Below are 12994 nucleotides of genomic sequence, written 5' to 3'. Positions count from 1 at the left end.
TGTTTTTTCTTCTGCTCATACAGTAGATTCTGTTGCTTTTCATGTTGGCTTCATTGAATTAAAAGAATGCACACACTGTAATATTTTTGGGATATCCCAAATCGTATATCTTGTCTCCGATATCTGAGTCATTTAAAGTTGAATATTTCCATTTTACTGAGCCTCACCTTGATTCTTGCAGAGGCCTATTCAGTATCAATGCTTTTTTTTTCAGATAAAGCTTTAACAATATTGCAAAGTGCAGCATAAATGACAGTTCAAACAATTTCTAAATAATCTCTTTTCACACCAATAAAATATTGATACGGTAAAACTGTTTAAAACAGAAAAATCTGAAATAAAACTTTGAAACAAGCATTATCTGTCATGGTGACACCACAAATGATTTCATGCTGAGATATGCCTCCGTATAACTAGCCACTCATGTCACTGCCTCCAGCTGATTCAGTGATATTGGTGAGGTGCAGCTGCTTTATTCATGCCTAGAAAAATAGTGATGTGTGCACACTTACATGTTGTTTTATGAGAGCAACATGAAGAGTTTCAAAAACATACGAGGCTGGGGAAAATATACAGATTATATCAATACCATCAACTTGGCTGGTATGTTTCAAAACTTACAAGCCACCTACCAGGGGGGTAAATTAGTAAAACTTCTCTGTAGCTAATTAGAAGAGCTGACTCTCATCAGAGAAAGCTGAATCTACAATTCAGCAGTTTGGCAAGCAGTTGGCAGGACTTTAGTTAGATGAGCACACTATCACAATCACATCCTAGGAATAAAGGATTATATCTGATGTCATGATGGACAAAAATCTCTGAGGAATGCTTCTAGTTCCTTGTTGAATCTATTCCATAAAGAATTAACCCTTTTAAGTAGACCCATGAAAAAATTATGGGAAAAGTAAATGTTTTTTAAATATGATGTCTTTGTTTGTCCCTTAAACAAAATTAAAACAAAAACTTGTTACAGATTAACAATGGTTTTTAGGCATATTTACCATTTATTACCTTGTGATATGACAAAATTCTCATAGTATAATCTTCAGCTTTCTGGTGTCCATTAAGGAGCAGAAGCCAAGAATCAGGAGATGTTTCGAACAGGATTTTGAGCAGAGTTTTTACCATAAAGTGACACCAAATATCACAGAAACTGTATACATCATATACATTACCAGTCAAAAGTTTGGACACACTTTTCTTATTGGATTTAATGGGCTCAGACAAAGTACTAGTTAGTACAGTAGAATTACAGTACACTGCCTAAACTGAGATGGAGTGTAGGGTGGACTGTTTTTTTGCCTTGTGTTTCTTCTTTGTCTCTTCTGGTTATTATTATCAATTCCAAACTGAGATGATAACCAAAATAACTTCAAGCTTGGCTAATTAAATGACTTCATCAGTAACTATGGGTCACTGCCTAACGATGCCAGTTCAGATATCCATCCTGCTGTCACTGTCAGCAGGTGGCAGCAAATACGAGGGTGCAATAGCAAAAATGGCAACACTGCAAGATGGAGCAGCCATGACATATGCTGCACACAAGCTCAAGTCAGTTACCATATTTCACAGGGTTCTGGACCCTTTTTGTTTTAACTACAAATATTTCCAATGGACAACATCATTGTACAAATATCCACTGTTATACTGATGATATATTTATTTATAAGTTAATCACAAGGAAATAAATCAGCAAGGCCTGGATGAGCTGCAACTTTCTTCCTCTACTTTTAGCAAAAAGTGTAGACATTGTTTTTCAGAGATCAGAGATTTACTTTCTGTTTGCAAGTACTTTCAACTGATCAGGGTTAGAGTCAAGACAGTACAAGGTAGGTTTATTACATAACACATGGTTGAGGTGTATGTATTTAAAAATTTCTAAACAGATTTCAACAAATACCACAAATAATAACCACAGATTGTAGCAGTATACATTTTGGATAATGCCCCTGCCACACATTTCATGGTGAGACTGGACTGTTAGATGTCAAGAGTGTTTAAAAGATCTTTGAGCACATATGTTCTGTGTTTATGCTAGCATCTACTATAAATAAATCCTTAAAGTGCGCTTTCTAATAACATCTAATGTTACGATTTAACATGTAGAGTCCCTATGTTTAATTTTTTTATTGCAATGCTTAAATCACTTTGATCACATTATAAAAAGCCATTAAAACGGCTTGTGCCTGAAGTCAGACTTTTTACTGGGTCAATGTTCAAATGAGCCCTTTGATGACAGCAGAGCTGCTGTGTTCCTACCAAGCTGACAACACCTAACACAAACAATACATACAGTAGATACTTGTACAACTGGGGTAATGACATGCAGATGAACTGGAAGTTTTTTCAGTAACTATGCAGTCCTTGTCATTGTTTGGGAAACCAAAGGTTTAACAACATAAATGTGTAAAGTTATAGTTAACAGACCAGTCTCACTGCCTGGTTTATTTCCATTTGGCACATGCCCAAGTCTCAGTATATTTGACATCCTATAAACAAAGAAGCTATGTTCAGGTCATTTTGTTGGCAGCTGGTTGCCAAGAGATCTGGTGCATCTCAAGCCTCCCATGCTTGGCCTGAGAACAGCCTGAAACAGCACTTTTCAGGGCATCATGCCCCAGAAGGATGACATTGTGCCTCATCACTCCATGTATCCACCCGAAATGGAATCTACTGTGATAGTGAGCTGGTGTCGCCATGGTTTCTTATGCATACATGCAGCTCAGGCTTCTTGTAATCTACATTTCCTAAAACTCTTTTAAATGTGTTGCCCCCTGTTGTCTGTGATATTTCAATTTTGACAACTCAGATGTATGTTAACTGGTTGAAAACGTCAAGGGAAAATGTACTGCTTTGAAGTAGCACTATGTAACTTTATAACCCTAAAAATGTCTTTCTTACCTATTTTGATGGAACACTGATATTCATTATGTAGATTCCTGGAGCCATTGTTACACCCTGTAATGCCCTGATGCTGTGAAACATCACTTTATTTGTTCAACAACACATTTCCCCAGACATAAAATTGGTAACATCATACAAAGAGATGCATATACATGTGCAATCACTAAAAATGATATCAGCCTTGATGAGCACCTGCTGCTGCAACTTTTTAGGTTATAAAACTTCATAAAAGGGACAAATAAAAGAGCAGCACTCTGCAGTGTCCGTGGTATAAAAATATGGGACCTTGAATCCACCACGACATGTTAAGCTGTTTGTTAGTAAAATGGTTAACAGCCATTGGTGCTTTAGTGAAGTTCAAAATATTTACTAGATCGGTAAGTGCTGAGTGTGAACAAATATGTATCCATCCATTTTCTTGACCACTTCAGGGTTGCGGGAAGCTGAAGCTTATCCCAGTAATCCTTGGGCAAGAGACAGGGTACAACATGGACTGGTTGCCAGTCTATCACAGGGCCAACACAAAAAGATAAACAACCACTCCTAGGAACAATATAGAGTAACCAGTTAACCTAACATGCATGTCTTTGGACAGTGGGAGGAAGTTCCCACCTCTGCGCAGGGAAATGATACAAACTCCACACAGAAAGGCCATTGTTCGAACCCCCAGTCAAGACTCAAACCAGCAACCTTCTTGCTGGGAATCCACAGTGCTAACTGCTACGCCACTTTGCAGCAATAAATATGCATTTTTAAATCAAATGGTCAAACTAGTAATATTAACATTTTCTTTACTCATCTCACAAAGTCATTTTAATCATTACTATTATTTTAGCTATCATCAACTCCAGGCCTCTTGGGCCACTGTGCTCCAGGTCCTCCTCCTCCTCCTTATATGTTCCTTTGAGTCAGATGTGTTGCAACTCTATGCCGAAACATCCAAAATGGGCCAAATACCGTATCTTTGCACATAAATCTTAACTTGTCATTGACTGTATTTGAGCAAACTCTAGCAAGGGACTTACCAAGCTTACCGTGTTAACTGGTCGACTTCACCCACTTGACTCGATTATGTGTTTTGCTTCCTCGTTGTATTTCCCATTCTTGTAGCCACATAGCAAACTTACCCTTAGCAACATTCCCTTCTTTTTTCACATTAAAGAAAGCTCTGCTGCACATGGCATGGAAGCAATGTGCCATTCACTGTACGTCAGCTGTCCACTGTTATGTAAAGAGCATGTTCAAAAGGTCAGTTTTGGATGAATATATGTAATGTTGCTGCACATTTTAGTTGAATCGTGACAAGAAAAGTACTCAAATCAATTTGCTTTTTTCAAGTGTCCGAGTAAAGGACTGCATGAATGAGCCATGTCACAGTACAATATATTTTATGTCATAACACATCCCATCACTCTGCAACAGCGAACTCACTCGTGGCTGACCTAAAACCTCACATATCTGCTACATTGTTTGATGCAATCATGGTGACCTCGTGTTCGCACACCAACCTTGAACACTGTTACAAGAGCAGAGACAAACAGACGGTGAAACATCCTATCGCAAGCGTATGTTACGTATGCTGTTTACCCATAAAAAGTGAGAGGTTCACAGCTGAGGTAAACAATGAGCAATGCTGTGTTTGTTCACAGAGAGCGGCTCCGTGCATCACTGAGCTGAGTTTTAAATAACTCAGGGGCTCACAGTGCAACGATAAAAATATAAAGGCATAGGATACTGTTAGACCAACTTTAGGAACTCATTATCAGTGTTTGGGCGAGTATAAAAAGACCAAAAAAGGTAGCTCTTCTTCCAAATTGTCTTCCAATCAAACAATTATAGACTCATAATACACAGACAATTTTCTTCTTCAAGTGGACACAAATAATTTCAAGGCATTTTGTGAAATTTCATAATAAAATATTAACAATTCTGATTCAAGCTGGGTGTGTGATTTCTTGTGTTTTTAAGATGAATTTCTTTTAAATGATGTAAGCACTTTGTGCTGCTGTTGTGCATGAAAATTGCTTTATAAATAAAATCTTATGTTTTTATATCTTGAAAACCATAGTTTATGTTTCAAACTAAAACTTAATGCTACTCCTTAAACTAGATGTTTTTCTTACATTTTTGACCAATGGAGACATAGAGAACAGGTCTCCATGTGAGAGCTTAAGCCTTTGGTTCATACCTCTGAAATGAGCTGTATTTACAGCGAAGCATTATAAGAATGTCTCCCCAAAATGAAAAAAGGTGATCCTGACTTAATGTCAGTATTTTACCAGATTATGGATTAATTGATTTATCCAATATGAATTGCACCATGCAGTGATATAATGAATCTAAAGTCTCAACTTTTCCTTAAAGTTATACAGAGTAATCCGTTTGTTTCTTTTCCTCTTATAAAGATTATTGAAGTGTGTCATCACAGATAAAGCTGAGTTTTGCTAGTGGCAGACTGTTGGAATTGGATTGAAGAGTTACATTTAAAATATTTTCCCCATAACACATGACCACTCCTATCCTACTTTGCCATTTATTCTAAGTTTTTAGTGCATCCAGTGAACATCCAGTAAAGTCAAAGAATTGCATTTTTATTTCTATCATGGTGAAGATGGGATAAAAGTTTCTAAGGTGTCAACTGAATTTATTAACTAATTTCACACTCAGATGGTTGTTGTCAATAAGTTATTAAACTGAATAGTATTTTATTCTGTTGTTTATGTAATATTTGACTCAACAGGAGAGTTGTGTTCCAGCAAGGCTGCTGTGACAGCACTGATAAAAGTATGATTAACAATTAAAAAAAAAAAAAGTTTACTAAATCGTTCAGATGAACTGTACGTTAATCTTGATAATGGATAACCGGATCGGCTCCTTTATCAATCTTTTTTATTTTTAATTTTTCTATTTCAAGGTTCCCTTCAATCTCCATTGTGCTTTCCCGCATCTTTTCACTTTATTTATTTTGTTTCTTTTTCATGGAAAAAGACTGCAAAAGACCGTTCTTTTACCTCTCATTTATCGTACACATCTAAAGCTAACTTGTCTTCTTCCGCCCTCTCAGACACACAAGCACACACACACATGCACATTAACTTTCACTTTGCTGTAAGCTGGTGACATGAGTCCTTGAGAAGTGCAGTATTCAATTTGTAACTATTATGGAGACAAGGACACAGTCCTTTATGTGAGCAGCTACAGAGAGAAAATGGAGGCAGTCACTATAGCAACCGCCAGAAGAGTGCCCAACAAATCAACAAACAATGTAGTACAAGACTTTTCCAGGGGAGCCATTTAATGCAAAGCCTTGAATCATACAAAGTTGTCCTCTTAAGTTTCAGAGACCTGTCTCGGAGTGTCTGTGGGTGTCTAAGCCCCAAGTGTTTGGTAAAAACCTTGTGTTTTTCTCCACACTTGTGTTTCAAGGCCGGTAAGACCGAATGTGCCAAAGAGCTACTGTCTTGGGTCACAGTGACCTCAGAATTTCATTTGCGTGATCAGCCTTCAGGAAATACTCACTGCTGCAAAAAACACACCACAATACTTATGTTCCTGAAAACATTTTGTTTATTTGCTTGAACAAACTTCACGTTTTCAGAAACTTTTCAAATTTTTCATTGTGAGGAAGAATTATTGTCTGAGAGGCTCAGTTTTTCTCTGGTCATTGCAGCTGGAAGGGGTGAAGAATTGAGATGGATGTTTTGAGGGGACTTCAAGGGACCATACTGATTTTTTGTAAGGGACAGTTTTTCAGTCTGCAAAGTCTTTCTAATTAACTTAGTTTGATTAACAGTACAAAGCTAAAAGTCCTGGAGTGTGATTGTTATAGTTTTTCAAGTAGTGTTCTCTTGCACTTTAATTTCTGGCTGTCTCTCTCACTTTCCCATGCTCTTTGTCTGAGTAAATATCTTCTTTGGTTTTGACCTTGCTCTAAATCTCACAGCTAGACTGAGAGCTTCAGGCTGGCTGATGCTGTCTGACTCGGACTGTCTGGGTGTCACAGCAATTACAACAGTTTTAAAAGGCCGTCAAGTGGGACTTTTGTGTGTGTGTTTGTGTGTGTGCCAATAAGAACAGTTTTTTTTTTTTTCATTTTATTTTATATATCATGTTTTCTGACATTGCAGAGCAGAACAGTTACTGGCTGAGGTGATTTAGGCCAGTTATGCTCTTTTAACAACACAATCTACTTGATTCAGATAGTTCAAGAAGAATTTAAAGTTGATGCACATATGATTTGATGATCTATGTAATTTTTGTTGAACTGAATTAAAGTTCTGCATATTTCAGAGCACGACTGTAAAATAGCTGTATATGCTGAGCTGTTTTGACTGATAAGAATTCACTAAAAGCATAATGTACAGTCCCATGATAAGTAGATTACATCTTCCTTAAATTCTAAAGCGTTACATCTTAGATCATTTCAGAAAAATTGGGAAACTCCCAATGTTTGCAGGACAGGGATCGAAGTTAAGGGTTCATAATCACTTCTGTTTTTTTTCCCCTGATTTATTTTATTATAAGACATTGTAAGAATCAGTTCATTTCTTTTCATTATGTCCTGATAAAGGATATTTTTTCCATACATATGTTGCTGTAGCTAGTGGAATCTCTCTACATGTAATGATTGTTTATAGATTTATGTAGGGAATTTGCCGCTGTGATGGGTTTAAAGAAAAGCTTCAGTGATGTGAAATGGTGGATTGCTATTAGAATTTACTTTTTTTTATTTTTTTTAAATTTTTTTTTAGACTTTATCTCCCTACAAGAAAGAAAAAAATGTATATTTCACCCTGACCATTTCAAAGCGGTTCCTTTTTTGTTCATGGTCATAATAAACCAGAGTTGCTATTACAATTGTTGCCTGAACAACTGCAATGTAGGTGTCAGGAATATAGTTTTCAGGCGTTTTTCAGCCAAAAAGAAGGAGCATTCAAAAGAATAATATTGACAAATGTAATAGTGTTCCTCAGAACAGGTTATGCGAATGAATTAATTTAAGTGCTGGTGATTTTTTAACCTCCACAAGGATAAACGAGTTAACCTCACAAAACAAGAAGTCTTATTAATGTGTTTGGTGTCATTGTGTCACAACAACTCTGAAAAGCATTTAGAAAAAAAGGTTGAGTTTGTTGAAAAAAGTCCTTAAGTCTTGCAAAGGTTATGAAAATATTTCAGAAGTTTACTGCAGTTCATTGTGAGGAAAATAATACAAATAAATGCAAAAGAAAGTTCTGCCACAGAATGATATTACATCTACCAACATTTCTGTTGAATATGTGCTATATCATCTCCATCTGCAAGCGTCGTTACTGTGGGCATCATATGTTTGTCTAAAGTTCTTAAAAAAAAAGCATGTGACCGCTTTGAAACTCATTAATGTTTTTTTTTTCAACTTTAATTACATTAAACTATCATTGATGTAATTTGCATCATTTAAAAAAAAAACAAAAAACAAAAAAAAAAAAACAAGGGCTGAAATTATGTATTTTTTTATCCTCAGCACCTGGAAAAAAGCATTACAGGTTCAAACAGCTGGGCATCATGAACTGGGAGTCAGAGGGGAAATATTCAAGACAGATTGTGTTTGCCCTGTCAGAAAGAAAAATGGTGGAGCAGGGAGCTGATTGAGTACATCTTGCAAAAAAATCTGATAGATAATCAGAGGTGGAAAACGCAGTTCGAAGAGCAAGACAAAGGGGAAGACAAAGAGCGACAGAGAGCAGTCTCTTCAACTCTGTGCTTTTGCAACAAGACATAATGTAATCTCTCCTTGAGACAGAGGGATTTTTTATAACCTGTGCTGGCTGGGCCTTGAGCAGGAGAAGAGACTGGCTGAGTGAAGGCTGTTTATCCTGCGGTGTCCTTGATATAAACATGTGAAAAATCTCTCTGTTTTTTTCCCCTGAGCTAAATCAATACAAAGACATTTGGCCTCTGAACAATGTTGCAGTGCTACAGCAAAAGTTTTTAATCTTACCTCTATTCAGAGCTGTGTCCTTCGGAGCTCCAGAGCAAGGGACACCGAGGTCCTGCTTACTGCTATTTCATGAATGCAGCGGTGTGCTCAATGGTAAAGACAACCTTCTTTTAAGACCCTCAGTACAAGGAGAGGTGTGACATGGCTGCTCCTTTGCTGTAACTTTCACATGTTCATTGCATATAGCTCATGCCTGCTTAAACTCCTTCATAATCACTTCTGATTTCCCCAGAGCCCTCTTCCTCCTCCTCCTCCTTGCAGGTAGCAGTCAACCCTAACCTGTGATCCCTCTTAGGAGCAATTAAGATAAACCTCTAATTCATCTGTTTTATACTGGCCTGTCCCTCCTAGTTTTTCATTCACTGACCTCCACTTCTTTTCCAGCAACCCCCCCCCCCCCCCCCCCCCCCCCCCTCCCCTCTTCCCTCCACCCCTACCACTTCCCCCTTTGGTGACAGAGACAAGGGGAGCACTGAGTCATGACATCATAATTCACCAGCTCCAGTTTTCACGGTTAAATCAATATCAGTATGTCCGAGTCAAGGATGTAGGCTGGCCTTCACAGCTCAGCTCTTCCTACTTCTTTCCTCATAGAAAAATCATATAAATTGCCTCTTAAATAATTAAGCCTTCAGATACATGTCTGGTCTATATTTTTTTACTGGTTCCTGTCTGATAAACAGCACCGCCAGAGTCAAGGTGATGCTGAGAACAGAAGCTGACTTTCTTTTTTTCATGCCTTCTCCATTATTTTGCCTTTATCTGTTTCTTCATTCTCGCTGTAAATAACACACTTTTTTTTTTTTAATTGACAGACTTTTTGACTGGTTGCTCTTTTAACTTGGATTGATTGCATCGTGCCAAGCAGGCTAAAGATGTTGAGCATCATTATTTGGATGTTTTGTTTCGTTTTTTTTTTTTATTTCAAAGGTGAGCAGCAGAGAATCTGCTCGACGCAATGTCTAATTTCTTGTCAGGTTGAATGAGTTTAAGATGTGAGAACTCGACAAAGTGAGTGCGCACAGAGAGGGAGAGAGAGAGAGAGAGAGAGAGAGAGAGAGAGAGAGAGAGAGAGAGAGAGAGAGAACAGCAGAGGTGGAGAAAGAGGAGGTGCGTGTGTTTGGGGAGGAGGACTTTGTAGAAAACCAGAAGGAGCTTCCAAAGCGCTGGGACAGACAGGAGCTGATATAAACGGGCTGCCCTTCACTCGGGGCTATCAGGAGCTACGTAAACATCTCTGCCTCTGTCGCTGACCTCCGGCTTTTTAAAGAGACGGCAGAGCGCGCGGAGCTCCGGCCCGTGCACCGTTGCCATGGCCACGTTGGAGGGCTGTCGCTGTCGGGGCGCCAGCGGCAGAAACAACAACAGCATTCTCTACAGTATCTTAAAGAGCGATAGCCTCGTGTCTGTCGAGGAGCCACAATCCAAACAACAACAGCAAACATTGCAACACTTGCTCCAGAAGACCCCCTCCTCCTCCGGCCCCTCCTCGCTGCAGGAGCTCCGGCAGCAGGCTTGCTCCTGCGGCTCCACGCGGCGCCGAGGCGTCCTCCGGTTCCCGCAGGTGACGTGCAAAGCAGCCTCCGCGGTTCTGGTGAAGACCCTGCGGTTCGTCAAGAACGTGCCCTGCTTTCGCGAGCTGCCAGAGGACGACCAGTTGATGCTCATCCGAAGCGGCTGGGCACCTCTGCTGGTGCTGGGACTGGCGCAAGACCGGGTCGACTTTGAGACGACGGAGACCGTGGAGCCCAGCATGCTGCAGCGCATCCTCACCGGTCTGCCGGACAAGCAGAGCGAGCTTCTGGCCGGGCAGAGCAGGGCGGCTGCGGGGGTCTCCGTCCTGGACATCGAAGCTATTAAAGCTTTCCTGAAGAAGTGTTGGAGTGTTGATATCAGTACGAAGGAGTATGCCTACCTGAAGGGAGCTGTTTTGTTCAATCCAGGTGGGTATGAAAGTTTTTTTTTTTTTTTTGTTTGTTTATTTTTACCCTGATGGGACAAAACTGACCATCATACAGCTGATCTATTTCCAGAAACTTAGTTGAGTTGTAAATGGTCGTGATATTCATACAAAAAGGAGCACATTTGACTTACAGACCGTAACTTCAGAGAAAAACAAAACTTTCCCCCTACTTTCTCACCTCTGTCTTTTTTCATCTTTCCACTCAGATCTGGAAGGTTTGCGGTGTCTCCACTACATCCAGTCGCTGCGTCGAGAGGCACACCAGGCTCTGAAGGAGCACGTCCGGCTCATCCACCGCGAGGACACGACGCGCTTCGCGAAGCTGCTCATCGCCCTGTCGATGCTGAGGGCCATCAGTCCGCAGGTGGTGGCCCAGCTCTTCTTTAGACCCGTCATCGGGGCCGTCAACATCGAGGAGGTGCTCATGGAGATGTTTTACGGGTAATAGGTCACAGCTTCACAGAGGACTGGGATGGATTGAGCAGGTTTCAGATGGACTAAAGATGCTCTGAGCTTTTAGGGGCAGATGAGGACTGAATTTCTAACTGTGTGGAAAAGCTTCAAGGACTCTGAAACGACCAAATTATGAAGCACGAGTGCGTGTGCATGTGAGAATGAGAGAGAGAGAGAGAGAGAAACATAAAGCGTGATGAGGGTAAGAGAAATTATAATAGAGGAAACGTACAAAGCAGCTGTTTGAATTCATAACTTATTTGTTTTTATATAAACTATTTTTCTAGAATAATAAACAAACATCTTCATGCGTGTGTGGGATATCTGCTCTTTCATCACTGACACATTTTCCAGTGAAGAAGGTGTGCTGGACAGAATCTTATGCAGGAGATAAACTGTAACAGTGATAATCAAAGAGGACTCACAAAATATGACGTCACCCTAAAATAATCTGAGTCATGATGTAAGTGACTGATAAGAGCTTGTCAGAGCTGTATAGGCCGGCTTCAGAAGGATGCAGCTCTGTAATACCAGTGGAACAGGTACGTTTTGGAGGATTGAACAAAATAAATATTGAAATGCCGTTTCAGACCGCTAGACTGCAACATCGAACGGCATGCAATGATTGTGCACTGTCCCCCTCATCCATCAACACGCTGACAGGCATGGGAATGGCAATAGAAGTGCCTCAGGTAAAGCAGCCAATACCTGTCACTCTAATTCTGGCTGTTACTTTGTTGGCTGTGGAGTTTGGTTGTGAAGCATCAAAGACGAAGGATGAAGGACCGGCTCAGAACAGTGAAGAATAACCCAAAAAAAAAAAAAAAAATCAGAAAATATAAAAACAAACAAGGTAATTTAGCACACAAGACCTCGGTTTCCTCTAAGTCATGAATTTTCACCTTGGACAAGGGGATAAAGATTACCTGCAGACATACTGTAATCATAATTTTATGAAGGTAAGTCCCTGAACATCTGATCCCTCTCTTCCTCCTCCACTCCTCCTCATGTAGCTTTAATACTTTCTCACTGTTCAAAACCCAGAAGACTGGAGCTCGCTCAGTCGGCTCAGCTCAGTACCTGTGGCTCTGTTTGCTTCCAATCAACTTCGTCAACACTGTAGCCTGAAGTTAAACAATGCTAGAAAACAGGTTTGGTTTGGATCTCTACATGAATTACAGTAAATATTGTGATGAAATTACCCTGCATTTAAAACCTATTTAGAACAAAACAGCAACGGTATATTAAATTTAAAAGTCAAAACACTGAAGATTATTCATTCCTTTTAATCTAATAAACACAATAAGTGTTTTATTTGTGCTTCTTGTGTTCAAAGAAGGAAATGAACCCCTTGCAAGAGGAATGTGAGCTTCAAGACCTTGTCCCAACGATGAGCCACGAGCTTCCATGCAGCCGCCTGAACATTAAAATAATTGACGTGTAAAGACCGGGAGTGGGCTGTAATAAGATGCCAGTGTGTGTTATATTTTTCTGTTTGTCATGTAAATAATAATCGCTTGCAAAAGGTCAAGTTGATGTTTGGAAAAACAAGAAAACCCCTTGTCTGACTGTTTTAAAGAGAAATTGAAAGTCTTGTTTGTCTACAAAAAGATCCTGAGGAGGTTTTAACAAACTTTGCACTAGTGGTGGTGCTCTCCTCTTCTGGATTTCTGCACAAATGTGAGTTTCATGGA

The 12994-nt window shown here is 39.6% G+C and overlaps 1 protein-coding gene across 1 annotated transcript; it reads left to right on the top strand.

The window, feature by feature from the left end:
- Window positions 1-10196: 10196 nt before the first annotated feature.
- nr0b1 (nuclear receptor subfamily 0, group B, member 1) lies at window positions 10197-11292 on the top strand (the record flags this gene model as incomplete). The annotated part of the gene is made up of 2 exons (XM_079254478.1): window positions 10197-10827; window positions 11054-11292. The coding sequence occupies 2 exons, from the start codon at window positions 10197-10199 to the stop codon at window positions 11290-11292; spliced, it is 870 nt and encodes a 289-aa protein (XP_079110604.1).
- Between the last annotated feature and the right edge of the window lie 1702 nt (window positions 11293-12994).

This window comes from Telmatherina bonti (assembly GCF_933228915.1).
Source record: "Telmatherina bonti genome assembly, chromosome: 15".
Classification (NCBI taxonomy): Eukaryota; Metazoa; Chordata; class Actinopteri; order Atheriniformes; family Telmatherinidae; genus Telmatherina; species Telmatherina bonti.
The sequence above is the reverse complement of the archived record's forward strand: the minus strand, read 5'-3'. Positions and strand labels throughout refer to the sequence as shown.